The sequence below is a fragment of the Vicugna pacos genome, unplaced genomic scaffold (assembly GCF_048564905.1).
Source record: "Vicugna pacos unplaced genomic scaffold, VicPac4 scaffold_103, whole genome shotgun sequence".
In the NCBI taxonomy this organism is placed as follows: Eukaryota; Metazoa; Chordata; class Mammalia; order Artiodactyla; family Camelidae; genus Vicugna; species Vicugna pacos.
In genome coordinates this window covers 3,379,594-3,397,374 of record NW_027328783.1, presented here as the reverse complement: position 1 = coordinate 3,397,374, position 17,781 = coordinate 3,379,594, and the positions used below count along the sequence as shown (strand labels likewise).

At 43.4% G+C, this 17,781-nt stretch overlaps 1 protein-coding gene across 2 annotated transcripts in view; it reads right to left on the bottom strand.

Annotated features, from left to right (window-relative positions):
* Positions 1 to 494: 494 nt before the first annotated feature.
* Positions 495 to 17,781, bottom strand: part of LOC140694722 (trafficking protein particle complex subunit 9-like) — a 103,754-nt gene continuing 86,467 nt past the window's right edge. Inside the window, exons 2-3 of one of the 2 annotated variants that reach the window (XM_072957834.1) lie at positions 14,196 to 14,266; positions 495 to 1,021 (exon numbers count right to left, since the gene is read on the bottom strand). In XM_072957834.1, the coding sequence (XP_072813935.1) occupies positions 773 to 1,021; positions 14,196 to 14,243 (297 nt within the window). In that variant the 5' untranslated portion in view covers positions 14,244 to 14,266 and the 3' untranslated portion in view covers positions 495 to 772. The remainder of the gene's footprint in view (positions 1,022 to 14,195; positions 14,267 to 17,781) is intronic. The other variant, XM_072957833.1, reaches the window with a different exon arrangement.

Genomic DNA, 17,781 nt, shown 5'->3' with positions numbered 1-17,781 from the left:
ACTCAACAGGATTCAGAAGCAACTAAGCTCTTCTTCAGTAGGTGAATGGATAAATAAACTGTGGTCCCGCCAGAAAATGGACTATTATTTGGTGCTAAAATGAAATGAGTTATCAAGGAATGGAAAGACATGGAGGAACCTTAAATGCATATTACCAAGTGAAAGAAGCCAATCTGGGAAGTTTCAGCAACTGTCTGATTCCAACTGTATGGTGTTCTGGGAAAGGGAAAAACACAGAGACTGAAAGATCAGTGGCTGCCAGAGGCTAGAGGGGAAAGAGCAATGAATGAGGTGCAGCACGGAGCATTTTAAGGTCACTAAGACAGACGACTCTGTATGATGCTGTGATGGTGGATACATGTCATTGTACATCTGTCCAAACCCACAGAGTGCACAACACAATGTGTAAATCCTAGTGTCAACTATGGGCTATGGGTGATGATGACATGTCAGTGTAGGTTCACCCATTGTCACAAATGTACACTCTGGTGCAGGTGTCAATATTGAGGAGGCTGTGGGGGCAAACTGCAGTTCATACACCCAATCCAGCCCCAGCCACCGCTGTTAATAAAGCTCTATGGGTGTGTGGACTATCTGGCTGTTCTGGCATCTAAACAGTAGAGCTGAGCAGCTGCACCAGAGATCAGGAGGTTTTCAGACCCTGAAATATTTACCCCCAAGCCCTTGAAAGGAAAAGTCTGCTGAGCCCTGTTCTAAATGAATCAAGATTCACCCTGATGAGGCAGGACAGCAGGGCCCAAACCAGGCATGGTTAATGGGGCTGAAGCAATGTTTTAGTTCCAACACATTTGCTGAAGTCCTGCAAGTCCAGTGACAGACTGTAGCCAGGAAGCGTCTGCAGGAGGAGTCGGGAGCAGGCCTTCCCGCCAGGCTCCGGGATGCCGGGGGCCGCGTGCCGCACGGGGGCCACCCGCTTGAAGAAGGTGGACTTGCAGTGGAAGCCGATCAACTCGTAGAGCTCGGAGAGGATGCTGCACGGCTGAATTTTCTCCTCAGAACGCTGAAGCACAGGGAGAAAAGCAACAAGCATCTGAATGAAACACGTAAGTGAAAAAAGACCCATAAAAATGGTTTTCCCTTAAAACAGAGACCCGATGACACAGGAAGGAAGAGGAAGGCTGACTTAGTGCACTGATGGGACCGGATGCAGAAACGCAGGGAAGCAGCACTGTGCAGACACTCCAGACCCCCTCTGGGCCCCACCTCTCCACATTCCACCTGTCCCTTTACTAGAAAAGCCCGTATTCCCTGAAATAGAGGAATCTGCTACCTAAACATGGGACACAGAGAAGGGAAAGAGGAAAAGGAAGGGAAAGTAAAGGAACAACAGTTCATCTAGACCCTAGGGTCTGGGCGGGACTTTCACCAAACACACAACTTCTCAAAGCACAGAGCGCACAGGGAGAGGCTGACAGAGTGACTGCGACTTCTGCTCCTAAAGCACCCAGCTACCTGTCAGCACACGCTGCGCCCATTACTGAATCATTACAATCATCTCAGAAACAACTACTACCCCGGCTCACAGGCAAGGAAATCTGAAACTCGGGGAGGAATTATTATCATCCTGGACAAAGTCCCACAGCCCAGTAGTCTCAGAGCCTCCGGCAGACCCTGGGCTAAAATGCTCCTCATCACCACGGGCCCTGAGACTCAGGCTGAGGCCACGTCAGGTCTGCACGGGCCCAGAGCACAGTCTGTGGGACAGGGAATGCTCCCACTCGAAGTGCCAGGTCAAGGCCCTCAGGAACTTGTGTAATGAAACCAAATCCCCAAACTCATTTCCAACCCACTGCCCTGTCCGGGAGGACTGCTCGGCACAACTGCGCTGTCACCTGTGCACAGGCTGAGCAAGGGGCCCAGACAGTGATGTGACATCCCAGTGGAAGTGGCTCGGAGACCACTTCATCACAGGACAGATTCTCCCGGCTTCCAACGTTAATTCTCCATTCCATTTCCAACTGGAAAGTAAGTTTAGACTTGTTTTCCTCTCTTAGAAACAAAGAGAGCGGTAACATCAGAGGGAAACTCAAGACTGAGGAAGAGTCTCCTGGTCATTTGCAAGGATAGGCCGGGGAGGGAACAGAGACAGGGATCAGAAAGACCCGTGTTCCAGTCCAAAGTCTGCACGTCACTCGCTTTGACAGTTTCCTTTTTAATACAGGTGATAAAATCTAATTATGATTTTTGGGAAAACTAAATGAAATAACGTATTCCACTAGCATAGGTGTAAAATCCTCCATGAGTGTTCCAGAAATGGACGTGATCGTGGTTAGTTACTGTCTGCCAATTCTTGTGTTCTCAGCTCACATCACCCAACCAGAGATGTGCGAGAGAATGCCTCACCAGCCAGCAGCCTTCTCCAACTTGGAAACTTACAGTGTCCGAAGAGCAGGCAGTGTTGGATGCTTTGCGGCACTCTGGAGGTAGCACTCCAGTGATGACTTTAAAAAGCTGGGGAGAATTTAGGGGACCATACAGTTCAAATACAGAGTACTCATTCCATGTCTACAAATATTCATCTCTAGCCATGATGATTAAGAGAGGAAATACATATTCAAACATACATCATTTTCCCACATAAGTGCATCAAAACAATTTGGAAAGAGTGTAACTTTCTTCTCTAGATCACACAGCAGGGATTACAAGGTTTGTACTGACAGCCCTACTTGTAAATCATCTGCAAACGTAACTGGGTCCACTATCAGTCATCATAATTTGAAGGGAATGTTAGAAAAGAAAAAAGCCAAGCTAATACTCTCCAATCTTTTGTTTGGTTACGATGTCACAGAGGAGATGGACAGCTCAATAAGGAACCACTCTGCCGTGATCACGGAGCCGGGGAGCGGGATGTGCGGCAAGATGTATGACGCAGCCGCAACTGTGCCCATGATTCTAGGCAGGTACCCAAAGTCACCTTGACAAGGTGTGAAACGTTTATGCCCACGTCCTCATAACCTGACATGTATTAAGGAGAAATGGAAACTTATAAACGGCCAATACCCTTGGTGGATACACCGTCCAAAGAGCAAAGTCACAGTTTGACAACTGGCCATCCCGGTACCTTGGGATTCATTCTTGAAGAACCTTAAAAACCACTCCTCTGTCCTCAAGAAGTGCTGCCTACTAGTCCTATCTTTGGCTCATGGATACCACATGTTGAAGTGAACTTCAATGTCTGCACAGATTTGACTGTCTTTCTCCAGGTTCACGTGTCCATTCTGAAGAGGCCTGAGTTAGGTCCAAATTCCTTAAGATTAATTCCCTCCAGTGACAACTCAACGAGCCTGTAATTACAAGCCAACTGAACAGGACTGTCCTCAGCGAAAAATGTCACCAACCCTTCACTGCTTTCTTAAACTCCTCTCCTGGTTAATTGCAACATACTAACACCACCCTCCACCAAGTTCCCCAACTATGTCAAATAGAAAGTAAGGTCCATAAAAGAGGAGACAACTCCATAGTCACCTTTGAATTCCTAGCATAAAGTAATGTCAATAAATAGAACTATGATTATGGCTTCTTTCCTTTAAAACCTTTCTGGTTATTTAAATGAGACCATGGAAGGGAGGTGTTTGAGTCCAGTATCTTGATCCAGAAGACTCTGGAGGCCTTTTTCAGAATGGCTGTCCACTGATTCATTCAAAACACACCTTCTCTTTCCGGGAGGAGCTGTGATTTTCTGCCATGGGTTTGTGGTCACTCTCATGCCAGAACAGCTTTAAACTAAATCCTTACTTTGGATATGTTATTTTTTCCCGCTTCCAAAAAATTTTACTTTCCTTACTTCCTTGCCTTGAGGAATGCTTTTATTCTTTTCTTTCTAATTCAACCTTTTATAAAGCAGGATTCTCAGGATGTGCTTGGCCTTATATAAGAACAGCCATCCAACTCCCAGTGTGAGAGGCCACAGGCTCACCTCCTGCCCTCCTGCCAGGACAACTGAAACTCAGTTCAGGAGCCAACCGGCACCCCAGGGCTTCTAAGGCTCACGTATCTCCCAGAATCCCTGCTTTCTGGTTTGTCTTGGCTTCTGAGAATTTCCCCTCACTTTCTTGACAATTAGCTGTGCAGCTTGAAAGATGAGGAAGGAAGGTTTTATTTCTTAATCAGAATTTAAAGGAACTTATGTAATGAAGCTTTTCACGAGTTTCTAGAACCCTCCATTGCTGAGACAGAAAACACACAAGATATTTTCTAAATTTAGCTATCATGTGCATTTTTTCTTTGCTTTTGTTTTGTTAACTGCTAATAGACATTTTTTAATTAAAAAATAAAATAAGGTCCCAAATAAGATAGAAAATTGAAGGGGCAAACAAAATTAAAGAGCAAAGACAGAAAAATGATAAGTACTCTACAAAGTTAATAGAATAAATACACTATGGATCAGACCAGCAATTCTCAGTAACAGCTAATTGAAACCTGACCATGAGGTAAAACGTCTCTCCTGTCAGGAGATGACCAACAGAAAATAGAATTAAATCAACAACATAAAATTCTAAGTCTGGCGAGGTATAGAGGTCTACCAGCTAAGTGTGTCTTCTTCTGGAAAAGAGGGAGACTCACCAGCTCTTTTCTGTGGAGCCTGAGCCCAGGGGAGGACAGTGAAGTGTGTTCTGTAAGTACCCAATTAGCAAAGTGAGTGATGAATAAAGAGATGTGAGCTTTGATGAGAGATGATACTACTATTCACTTGTCCTGTAAAGTATGTCTTCGTGTTCAGAGATCAATATCTCAGCAGGAAAATGCACAGCCCGGGACCAGACCACTTCTGTGATTGTGACACTGCACTTAGATGTCTCAAGGGCACCTCCAACTCCACCTGCAAAGAGCTAACTTCACGGTGTTCCTCCCATAGCCATCCTGCCCAGGGCCCTTGGTCGGGGGCAAGGTCTCCCTGCCTCTCCCAGCTCAGGCCAATCACTCACAGATGTGACAAGACCCCTCCTTCAGGGGCAAATTTCCTCAGTCAACGAGATCCACCACCCACACCTGTCCTACCAGGTACTCACTGGCACTCCCTCAGCACTGACTCTGTGCTGGGGACCATGCTGCACACTGTGCACACGTTATCTCACTGGATCTACACAGCAGTCCTGGGAGTTCAGTACATCACTGCTTCTATTGATTAGATAAATTGTTTCACTTCCTTGGGTGTGTCATCCAAAGTGACACGGCTACTGAGCCACAAACCTGGGACTGAAAATCACTTGAAAATTGAACACTGCTACACCTCGCAGCCACCCTACTCTGACTCAACACATCACCTCCTGCCGAGCCTTCTAAATGTTTCTAAGCATTCTACAAGACAAAAGTGATCTACGAGAGCATCGCACTAGCCTACTTAAAATCTGTCAATGACGGTCCACTGCTCTTAGGAGAAAGCCCCACTGGGCCTGAGCACAGCCCAACGGCCCGGCATCCGCTTTCCCTGCGCGGCCGTGCCGCCTCACCCACCACGCAGCTCTACACGTGCAGCGTCCAGGACAGGGATGCTGACACCGTACAACCCGGGGCTCGTCTCACTCAAACAATGATCACCCTCTTCAGTGGTTACCTTCTTCAATACTGAATCTCAGAAAAATATTTTCTCTGGATGAATCAATATCTTTTTCCTTACAACTTCCCATCATTGATAATGAGCTCCCCCCAAAAGAGAGAAGACCTAATCCTCAGTCTCCTTATCTGTAAAGTGCAAATAACAGGGAAATATGAGAGGTTTTATTAGAAGTAATATTCATGTGAGGCTGAGGGACAATTCCCAACATACAGTAAGTACTCAATATGTGCTTACTTAATATTAATAAGAATAGATTACATTCCAGCAACCTTAAATCAATGCTTTATGGCTTTGTCTAAAAGACTACCGACAAACTGTTGGACGAACTGTTTTGAGCAGATCAGCACAAGTGTACTGGGCGAGGTAAGCGCTGACTCCAGTTACAGCTGCAACCAACCAGCACTACGGGGCGGGAGCAGTTTGCTCAAACTCTTATATGTTGCTTGAGCATTTAGTTGTAGTTATTGAATAAAGACAGGTATTATTTACTCAAAGCTCCTGAAACATAAATCTTCAAAGATTGATGCAAATTATGTTTCAAGTACAACACTCTCACTAGAAATTACTTGAAAATTATAGTCTTACCTCCTCCGCACATCAAAACAGCATTTTCCTAATGAATCTGACTATGTACTCTGAAAGGATTGTTTAAAAGAAATTAAGATGAAGCCATCCTGAATAAGATCTCAGTATCATCTACACAAACCCCACCCAAAGGTCTCATTTCTCACTTCCACATAGGTGTTCAGATGGCTTAAGCTGGGTCTTGGTTTCTTATGACACGGGGGTGGGAAGAATTGTGGATAGATCAATGTAGCAAATATAAACCTAGTGTATTTGCTATGTAGGAATCCTAGAAATAAATAAATTGATATATATAGTCCCACCCTTATGAAGCTAAGCCGTTCCATTTACAACTGCATAAAAAATAAAATGAGAGATACATTTAACAAAAGTTTACAAGATTTGTACATTGAATATTTTGAAGTATCACCAAAAAAAATTTAAAATATCTTCATATATGGAAGGCATCCCATGATCATGCAATGGTAGAAAATATTGTTAAAAATGTTAAGACTTCCCAAAGTAATCTACATATTTAATGGAATCCCTATCAAAATTCCAGCTGACTTCTTTGCAAAAATTGAAAAACTGATCCCAAAATTCATATTGAAAGCAAGGGACCCAGGTCAGCCAAAACAATCTTGAAAAAGAAGAGCAAATTTGGAGGACTCACTCAAAGGTTACAGCAAATCTATAGCACTCAAGTCATTATGCTTCTGTCATAAGTTTGGATGCAGAAATCTATGAGACACAATAAAAAATGCTGGGGGGAAACTTACATTTACAGTCAGTTTTCCAGAAATGTGCCAACAACACTCCATTGAAAGTATAGTCTATCCAACAAATGGAGCAGAGACACCTGGGTATCTGAAGGCAAAAGAATGAATCTGGAATCTGGACCCCGTATTTTATATAACAAATATTAATTCAAAATGGATCACAGACAGAAACGTAAAAACTAAATATATGAACTTTCTAAAAGAAGACATAGTATGAATCTTTGTGGTCATAGGATAGGCTATGGCTTCCTAGATACAATACCAAGAGCACAAGTGATAAAACAAAATAGATAAAATGGACTTCATCAAATTAAAATCATTTGTTACAAAGGACAACATCAAGAGTGTGAAATGAAAGGGGAAAGGGGTAGCTCAAATGATAGAATGCGTGCTAAGGAAGAAAAACAAAATGAATAAATCTAATTACCTCCCCTATAAAGAAATTGTTTTAATGTTTAAAAAAATTAAAGTGAAATGACAATCTGCAGAATAGGAGAAAAATCTTGCAAAGCATATATCTAATAAGAGACTAGTATCCAGGATATAAAACAAATGCTTACAACTGAAAAATACAAAGAAAATCGACCCAATTTTTTAATTTGCCAAGGATTTAAATAGATACACAATTGGCCAATAAGCATCTGAAAAGATGGTCAGCATCACTAGCGAAATCAAAATCAAAATGAGATCTCATTTTAAACTCACTAGGATGGTTATAATCAAAACATGGACAATAACAAGTGTCAGTCAGGAGGCAGAGAAATGGATACCCTCAATATGCAGCCGTTGGAAAGGGGCAATGGTGCAGCTTCTTTGGAAGAGCCCGATGTTTCCTCAAAAGGTTAGAGTTATGTGGCTGAGCAATTCCACTCCTACATGTAGAGTCATCCTTCAGTGTCCTCGGGGGGTTGGTTTCAGGAACCCCCCACCCTGGATACCATAATCCAAGGATGATCAAGTCCCTTTGCAATCAGCCATCTGGATCCATGAAGTGGAAACTACAGATATGGTGGGCCAACTGTACAGCCAACAGAATGGAAATGTATTCTCACAAAAACTTGCACATCAATATTCATAGCAGTATCATTCAGAGTAGCTAAAAGTCACTAAAAATATCCATCCATCAATGAATGGATAAACAAAATTACCAAGAATAGTCCCACAAACTTTTGGTAATTGAATCTTTGACAAAGGAGGTGAGAACATACAATTGAGCAAAGACAGCCTCTTCAGCAAATGGTGCAGGGAAAACTGCACAGCTGCATGTAAATCAATGAAGTTAGACTACCCCCTCACAACATACAAAAAAATGAATTCAAAATGGCTTAAAGACTTAAAACTGTAGACAAGACACTATAAACCTCTTAGAAGAAGACATAGGCAAAACATCTGACATATATCTCAACAATATTTTCCAAGAGCAGTCTACTCAAGCAATAGAAATACAAGCAAAAATATACAAGTGGGTTCTAATTAAACTTACAAGCTTTTGCACAGAAAAGAAAACAAAAATTAAAGCAAAAAGACAACCTATGGAGTGGGAGAAAATAGTTGCATTAAATGAAAGTGACAAGGGCTTAATTCCCAGAATATGTAAACAGCTTTTACACTTGATAAAAAAGAAAAACAAACAATTCAATCCAAAAATGGGCAGAAGACCTAAAGAAACATTTCTCCAATGAAGACATACAAATGGCCAATAGGCACATGAAAAAATGCTCAATAACATTATCAGAGAAATGCAAATCAAAACTGCAAACAAGTATCACCTTTCACCAGTCAGAATAGCCATCATTCAGAAGTTCATAGACACTAAATGCTGGAGAGGCTGTGGAGAATTGGGAACACTCCTACACTGTGGTGGGAATGCAGTTTGGTGGAGCCATTGTGGAAAACTGTATAGAGGTTCCTCAAAAGACAAAACCTTGGGGGCCCAGATGACACAGCAATCCCACTCCAGGGCATATATCCGAAAGGAAACGTAATTCAAAAAGACACTTTCACCCCAATGTTCACAGCAGCATTATTTACAATATCAAGACATGGAAACAACCTAAATGTCCACTGACAGACGACTGGATAAAGAGGTTGTAGTATATATGTCCAATAGACTACTATTCAGCAATAAAATAATAATAAAATAATGCCATTTGCAGCAATATGAAGGGACCAGGAGAATGACATTCTAAGTGAAATAAGCCAGAAAGAGAAAGAAAAATACCATATGAGATCGCTCACATGTGGAATCTAAAACAAACAAAAAAAAAAAACAAAAACAAAGGAACAAAAAGATAAACTTATCTACAGAACAGAAACAGACACAGAGACATAGAAACCAAACTATGGTTACCAGAGGGGAGAGGGTGTGGAATGAATAAATTGGGAGTTCAAGATTTGCAGATGCTGAGTATGTATACAATAAACAGCAAGTATATACTGTATAGCACAGGAGAATATATTTAATAACTTATAGTAACTTATGTTTAAAAAGAATATGAAAATGAATGCAGGTATGTTCCTATTTAACTGAAGATTTGTGCTGTACACAAGAAACTGACGCAACACTATAAACTGACTAGACTTCAATGAAAATATTTTTAAATAGACCAAAAACGAAAAAAAAGGAAAAGGATATTATCAAACAAAAAGAATAATGTAATGATTCAGGCTACAATATGAATGAACTTTGAAAATTTATGCTAAAATAAGCCCGTCACAAAAGGGCAAATAGTGCCCTTTAAGGTGAACTGTATCTAAGCATTTATTGTACTACTCCTGTAAATTTTCCGGAGTTTTGAAGTCTATCAATATCAAAATAAAATGTATTATTCATTAAAAACTTAAAACCCTTCCTCACAGGAGGGCTTTAATTATTAAATGCAGAAAAGCATGTAAAACTCTTGGAACAACAATTTTCACGTCCACACACAGTCACTGCTGTCATTGCCACTCAGAGTGTGGTGCCAGCGCTGATGAGAGCTGCCTCCACTCGCTCCCCTGCAGACAGGAGTGAAGGCCTGAGCTTTGACAGGCAGGGTTTGCGTGAACCTGGGTCAGCCACAGCCACGTCCCAGACTCGGCGTTACCCAAATTTCTTATACAAACTGCAACATGTAATGTAAACAATCTAGAGGGATGTATCTTACAACACAGGGAATACAGACAATGTTTTACAGTAACTATAAATGGAGCATCTATTGTACACCTGAAACATATATTTTAAATCAGCTATGTCTTTATAAAAAATTAAAAAATAATTTAAAAATGTTATCCCTTTAATATTCAATTTGGTTTTTAATTAACTACTAAACAGCTTAGAATATATAAAAGCATTTAAGTGTGATGTTTGTTTACATATTTATTTACTTCAGCCTCCTGCTAAAAGAGAAATTAAACAATTTTTTAAACACAGCTTAACAACCATAACAACAAAAAGGCAAAACTGAGAGTGAAGAGAAAATGGAGATTCAATACTTAAATGAAACCAGGGGGAGGTAAACTCATAAAAATGGATTCCATGAAGTCAGGGCAAGTGTTAAAGGCCGACTAGAAATTCAGCTGTAAGATTCTTGGCAGCTAAAGCAAAAAGAAAAAGATGATGGGGCAGGTGGTAGAGCGTGTGCTTAGTGTGCACAGGGTCCTGGGTTCAAGCCCCAGGGCCTCCACTAACAGATAAATATACCTAATTTCCTACCCCCCAAAAGAGCCCCAAAGAAAAGAAAAAGAGAAATTTCTTTCCAAAAAAATCCTGATATTAAATTTGGATTAAATACTTTAAAAATAAAAGGAAAATAGAAAAGATGAGTGACACTGTGAACAAAAACCCCAGCTGGGCTAACAAGCTAAGTTACAAATCTAAGTGGGATAAGTGTCGGTTTACTGATCTAAGTTTTGCTGGGCTAACTCGTAAATCTGAAGTTCAGTGTCAGTTTACTGGGCTAACAAGCTAACTCGTAAATCCAAGGTCAACAATTGTCAGTAACGTGATCTGTTCCAAATTGATAAGCTTCAGTGTACTGATTCCTTGCTTTTTGTTGTTTGAGCCTTATTGGCTAAAAGCCCCATACTTGTAATTAACCCTATAAAACCTCATGTGCACGTCTTGGATGTGCTCAGGGCTTGGGAACAGAAGCCCCTCTGAGCCCGCTGGCATAATAAATCTCAGTACTCCCACCCTCTGAGTGCTGCTTATTTCTTGGCTGGCCTGTTGTTTCCGTAACAACACAAGCGATAATGCCCGTGAGATAAATCTGCGATGGCTGCTGGCAGGTCCCCATGTCTCATGTGGGAAAATCTGAAACATATTTCTCACCACTCAGAGTCATCCTCAGCCCACCCCACATCTCCCGCTGTTAAATGCAGGAACACACGCAGGGCCCGGCCTTTGCTCTCTCTGTGTCATCACAGTGAGACAGGATGGAAGGGGGCAGAGCAAGCCATTCAAGAAAGACCACAGCAATTAACATCAAAATGGTGAAGAATTCAACCCCCAATAGGTCTTGAGGCTCAGGATGAAGAGATTTAACTTCTAGTAGATCCTGAGCTTCATTATACACCCATTGTAATAGTAACATGGTGAATAACACGGCCCCAGGCACCATGGCAGTCACAAGGCTAGCCACAAAAGGTCAAAGGGTGGAAAATGGCCAACTCCCTGGAATCCCAGCCCCTTGCCCTAAGGCTGGTCCTTCTACTTATTAGCATATGAAACCACGAAGCCCAAGAAAAGGAGCAACACAGAGCCACATCCCAGGAACCCCTCTCTCTACCTCTTCGGAGAAGGCCCACACTATTTCTGTGGAGTGTGTGCCTACTTTTAATCTGAGCATCAAACCCCCATACTTCGTGACGTTTCTCATGCCTGTCAATGTATCTCTCTGAATAAATCTACCTTTACTCAACACTGGCTTGTTCTTGAATTCTTTACTGCATGAAGCCAAGGAACAAAATCTGGTGGGGCACATCCCAGGGGCTCAACGGAAGCCTGGGACACAGCCCTTCTCATGCCCCACATATTTTCTCTTGTATCAACAGGACTGGGATGTGAAGTGAGGTCTGAGACCCCAGCTAAGGGACAGAAGCAGCCTCCAGGTCTCCAATTGGTGGGCAGCCTCTCCCCCATCAGGGGCCATGGGGTCTGCCTGGTTCTCTGTGTTTTTTTGTTGTGCTGACTCCCCAGTCAGAGAGATTTCTCCTTAGGCCTGGCTCCACAAAACCCTTCTCTCCAAAATACAAGCACATCATGTCACAATCCTCTTGTTCAACCATGAATTGTTCAGCCAACTTTTTCCTTCCCCAGTTAAGTACCTAAATGTCCTCCCTGCCATCCCACCACTTCTTTCTTTTTGAGAACTCTGCACTCCCCACACACCATCCTGAACGCAGGTGCCTTGCTGGCTGGGACCGAGATGTTTCAGTCTCAAACATCCTGAGTCCTTTCTCTTTCCACTTTCTAACTTAAAAAGGCCTTCCTGTGTCTCCCACCGATCTGATTCTGAACGTCAAAAAATGCTCAGGTTACATTCACTCTGTGAATACCTCCCAGGTTTTGGCTAGGTTTCCTTCCCAAGATCTTCATTAAGGAGCTGCATCAAGAAGTTTAAAGGGGCTATTCTTACATTTGAGTGGAGGAGCCTGCAAGAAATTTAAATGGCTTTGAAGAGAGAGTTAACCAGGGACAGAGAGGTCGCAGGTCCTAGTCAACAGTGTCATGAGGCAAAATGTTCTTCAAAGGCTCAGAGTGGCTTCTGAACACGGAGTCGGCAGGGAGGAGGTGACAGGCAGTGAGTGGGGTGAGAGACACAGGGTACGGTCCCCCAGCAGGGGAAGAATTGGTTATTTTCTAGTTTTCCAATTTCTTACTACCTTTTTCTCTTATTGCCACATACCATTTCCTACGAATTAAGCATATCAATGTCAGTCATTTGGGCCACTTGGGAGAAGCTGCACGATGCCATTCACAGGGCTGGGACATGACAGCCACACCAGTCTAGGTTGAAAGACCAGTGGGGGTATTTCCATGGTAATCACGGGCATGCAGCAAACTCCCCAGCTTCAATGACCTCCTCTCAAAGTTGGCGCCAATAAAACTACCAAGCAAAATGCGTGATGATTCTGGCCAACATCTGTTTATTAGTTAAGTGCCTGTGACACCTGCCACTTAATAGGGAATGAGTACGATCAACGAGGCCCTGTCTACCTGGCCACACGCGCCCTGCCTTCCTGCCTTGGTGCAGCAGCACAGCTTGTTTAGCTGAGATGAGCGCCCCCAGAGCAGCCCCGACGGGAAAGCTCCCAGCTCTGCACGGCCAGACGTGTTCCTTTCCTTCTCAGAGCTGATCACAATTTGCTGTCGTCTGTTTTTATGTTTATCCCTTTTGTAACTGCCTCTCCTCCGGAGATTTTGCTCAAGCAGCACAGGACCAGGTGTGTCTTGTGGCCTGCCGGATATTCTGGGCTGGGAAACAGCCGAGCCCACATCTGGCTCTGGTGCTGAACGGAGAGAGCAGAAGGCCCAGGAGCCCATGCTGAACCGAGGCCCCTGCACACAAAATTATGGTCTGACTTTGGGCAAATTACACAGTCTTTTTTACCCTGAGATTCCTCATCTGTCCATAAAAATAACTGCCCATGGCACACAGAGTTACAAGTATTAAAGGAAATCACCAAATTCACAAAGTAGCCAAGGGGCTACCAGTGCATCCTAAACAGACACATGCTGCCTTTAAGGCTCTGACACACACCAAGCGTGGTGGTCGAACAAAGTGTACACGGCTAAGTGTCAGTGTGTTAAGTGCTTCATGTGTGCTATAATAATCTTCAGAACTTACAACAAGCCCAGGAAGTAACGAATATTATCATGCCCATTTCACAGACTCACCATCAGTTTAAGAGAGGTTACATTCAAGTCCAAGGCGCTATAGTGAGTAAATGGCGATTTCAACCTGAATATGGGCCCAGGCCTGGGCTCCATCTCTGTCCCATCCACCTGACCACTGCCTATGAATTCCACCTGTCCAATACCCAAGTTGAAGCCAGCCAGCTCTTAAATGCAATGTGTGTCACCGTTTGTCAATGTTGGTTCATTACCATAAACAGTTCTCAGAAAGCACTTCAGAAAGGAAAGTTGGACTCACATACCTGCCCACAAAGAAGAAGAATTCTGCCTTGCCTTCTCCTGTAACGTGCAGAAACCCTTCCCATTCACCACCGAATCCTTTTGTATGCTTCCTCCGTGTTCATGTTTACACATGGCTTATTAAAGTAGAAGTTACCTGCAGTAATTCCATCTCGGTTCCATTCCAAGCTTCCAGATTATCCATAATCAGGGTAATACCATAATTTTCTGTGAATGAAAACACTACAAATTGAATGAAAATATTGCAACCATGTCACTAAACAAAGAATGCTGAAAACAAGTCATCAGCGGCTGCCGCCACCCCCCAGTGAAGACAGGCCTGCAGCCATTCACAATGGTGCCCTCTGAGCAGACTCAGAATAAGAAAGGACAGATTACTGGCCCTAGATAGCTAGGTGCTTGTCTAAAGTATATATTCAGTCAGCCCAAATGTTGGCTTCCTCCCATATATTGAAAAGCACTAAATTCTTGAATGTGAGATACCTGGCTTTCTTTAGATAACAAGCAATGTTTTATTGTTCTGACTACCTGGTCTTTGTTGTAAAGCTCCTATATAATCCTAGCTTCTCCCCTACTCTTGCGAGCAGTCCCTCAGAGTGTTCTGAGAGGCGGTCATCCTGGCTCGAGTCCTTCTGACAAATAAAACATAACTCTTAATATTCAGGCTGCACGTTTATTTCAATCAAGTCCCAGAATAGACACAACTCATCAATTGTGTAATGGGACACACTGGATCAGGAACCAAAAGAGTGTAGTAGTCCCTAAGAACTACGGCTCCCTCTTTCTTCCTGTCATTATACAATCCCACCAGAACTCATTACTTTGCTGTCTGCTCCTCTGGCAACCAAACTCAGAGAAGAGTCAACTCAGCAGAGCGTCCTGCTGGGGAGAACCCCCGCAGCAGCACTGCAGGCTGCCTGCCCTCCCGCACGCTCTGACTACTGCTAGTGTCCTCCGTGGAAACCAGGCCAACAGAGCTGTTCCCTACAGCTACAAAGTCCCAAATATTAAATAAAACCTTTCATTTTATACTATATGTTACATATATACCCACCTCTGAAAACAGCTTTGCCAGAAGCCCAAATCTTCAACATTAATCTGCAAAGGCAAATCAGGTCCCCAAGGGAAAACAAGTCTTAAGACGATGCTAAGACCTCCAAAGTCCTCTCCACGACCATAAACCAAACTGCCTGTAGGTCTGCAGCTGCAGGAGGCTACATGTCTGCTTTTAAAGCAACCCCTTCCTGCCCTCGGGTGCTACAATGCCCTTCTACGCCCTCCCATCTCAGGGTAAGAGCACCCACTGCAGAACCTTGCAGGGCAGCACTGACAGGACTGGACAATGAGGATCAGAGCTAAACTAAGCCTTCTGATGACACGAGTTGTCACTCTGTCACTTTACAGATGAAGATATATATAGAGAGAGGTGGGGTGTTATTGTTCAAAGTCACACAGATAAAAAATGACAAAGTCTATAACTCTGCTCCTCCCTCTGGTGTGACGCCCCAACTGGGACAACCACAGGGTTCTTTCGTGCCTGCCTGACCAGTTCTTTCCTATCACTCATGACCCACCACAGGGTCTGAAATTAGCCTGCATTTGCAGCATCTTTTCCCTCCAGTTTCTCAGGAACAAGGCTGTTCGGGCCACTTTATGACTTCCAGGTCCCTGAAATCTCCATGCTCAGGCTGCTCTTGCCTGTGCATCCGGCCCGCTGCTCAGAGGCTCTTCCTCCCCTGCAGGAGGACGTTTCTACTCTTCACAGGGACACCCCCTTAGGGGATCCCTCCTCTCGCCCTCAGCATGGCAGGTGTCCCAGGCCACATCGCGAGATGCCCCAATAGGACTGCATCTGCCCAGGTCTGCTAGTCAGACCAGCAGCCTCAGAGCCAGGGATTATGCCCAGGTCACACTGCAAACCTACTGCCCACCTCACAGACCCCAGCCAGCAGGTCACCTGGAAGTCACAGCAAGTGCCCCACCCAATCCAGAAGCCTCTTCATTTCCCAGCACCACTGATGACTGTTTTCCAAACTTTGGTCAGTTTCACACAAAACAACACCTTCTACTGTGTAGCGGGTGGTTTTTGCTTCTGCACCCCATTCTTACTGAAAACGTTAAGGGAAACCAAAAAGGCTCTTCTCAACCCTTTTCTGATGATACCCTCCCACCCACAATATACATATGCTCAAGAGATTTGGATCCACGTGATTTTGTTTCCCTTACGATAAGTGGCTCAAAACACTGCGGGATTATTTTTCCTTTGAGGGTATTAGGACTCAGTTTCTCGGCTTTAATCTGTTTTTGTCTTTGTCTTCTTTGTTCCTAGCAGTTGCCACCTCTTACTCCCTTCAGCAGCCTCCCTCCCAACTTCTAGTCTAGGAAATCAGCTGTGATGAGGGGCACGGGGGCATTCACAGAAGATGCAACAAAGGCAAAGAGAGGCTATATAATTTGCCAAAGATATCACCTTCAACCCCCAACAGAGTGTGTCATGTCCCTGTGTTTAACTCTTATTCTAAGCAAGTTAACTTTTTGTAGATTATGTTTATAAAGATGAGAAATCAAAATACATACAAGGACACACATCAACTCTAAGATATTCATTAACTCCACTATTTTGTTTCTATTTATTTTATTTGTATTAAAAAATTAAGAACCCCTGCAACCAATATAGCAAAATGTTACTGGGTTTTAAATACAGAATATAGAGGGGTTAAGTGTGTCATTACTCATCCTTATATGTATGTTCACAAGATAAAATTATTTGAAAGTCTCTCTCCCCTCTCCCTACTCACTACTGGCTCTCACCTGAGATCCCAGACCACACATCTAACAACCTTTCACTTTACCCACAGCTGAACTCATCAGTTTTCCCCCAGAAATCCCTCTGCAGCTTTCCCTCCTCAGAACACAGCAGGACCATCATTTAACTCATTAATCCACCCAGAAACCTGGGCCTTACTCCATCCTACCTTCACAGACAGCTTTAAATCTTTCTTTTTACCATCTAAACATGCCTTCAATCTGTTCGCTTTTACCCACTATCCTACCGCTCAAGTGGAAGCCACCAACACTGCCCACCTGGACTCACAAGTCTCCCAAGTGGCCCCACAGCCACTCTCCCCTACTTGAGACAAATGGGATTGTGTCACTCCCACGCTTTTTGGGCTCTTTTCAGACCCACTGTTCATAGAAGAAACTCCAATTTCTTCACCTTGTGAAGGTGTTTGCCATGAAACTGTCAGCTCATGGAGGGCAGGGCACGCCCTCTCCCCTCAACCCCACTCTCTGGCAGAGCATCAGCTTGGGAGGACCCGCTGAGCTACATCAGCCTGTATCCTAAACCTGGTCTTGGGTTCTTAGCAAACTGCTTCACTTATCCATACATATCCAAGGTAGATAAGAAAGATTTTAGATGTTGAGCTAGACTATTCATTTGGGGATTTTGCACTGGCAACCTGCAAGTATATGTTCTAATGTTTGTGTCTTGTTAAAACCACACCCAGATTAAAGGAGTATTTGTGGAATGTCTTCGGAGTAAAAAGGTTCTGTACTTTTACAGATTTTATGTTTTATAACATGAATAACCCGGACAGGGTCACAAATGGAACCGCCTCACAAGTGACAGAAGACAGGTGAGATGCATATAGCAACAGGTCACAAAGATGGTAAGAGCAAAGTTGTTTCTCCAAACCCCAAAAAAATTCCTCCAAGAACAG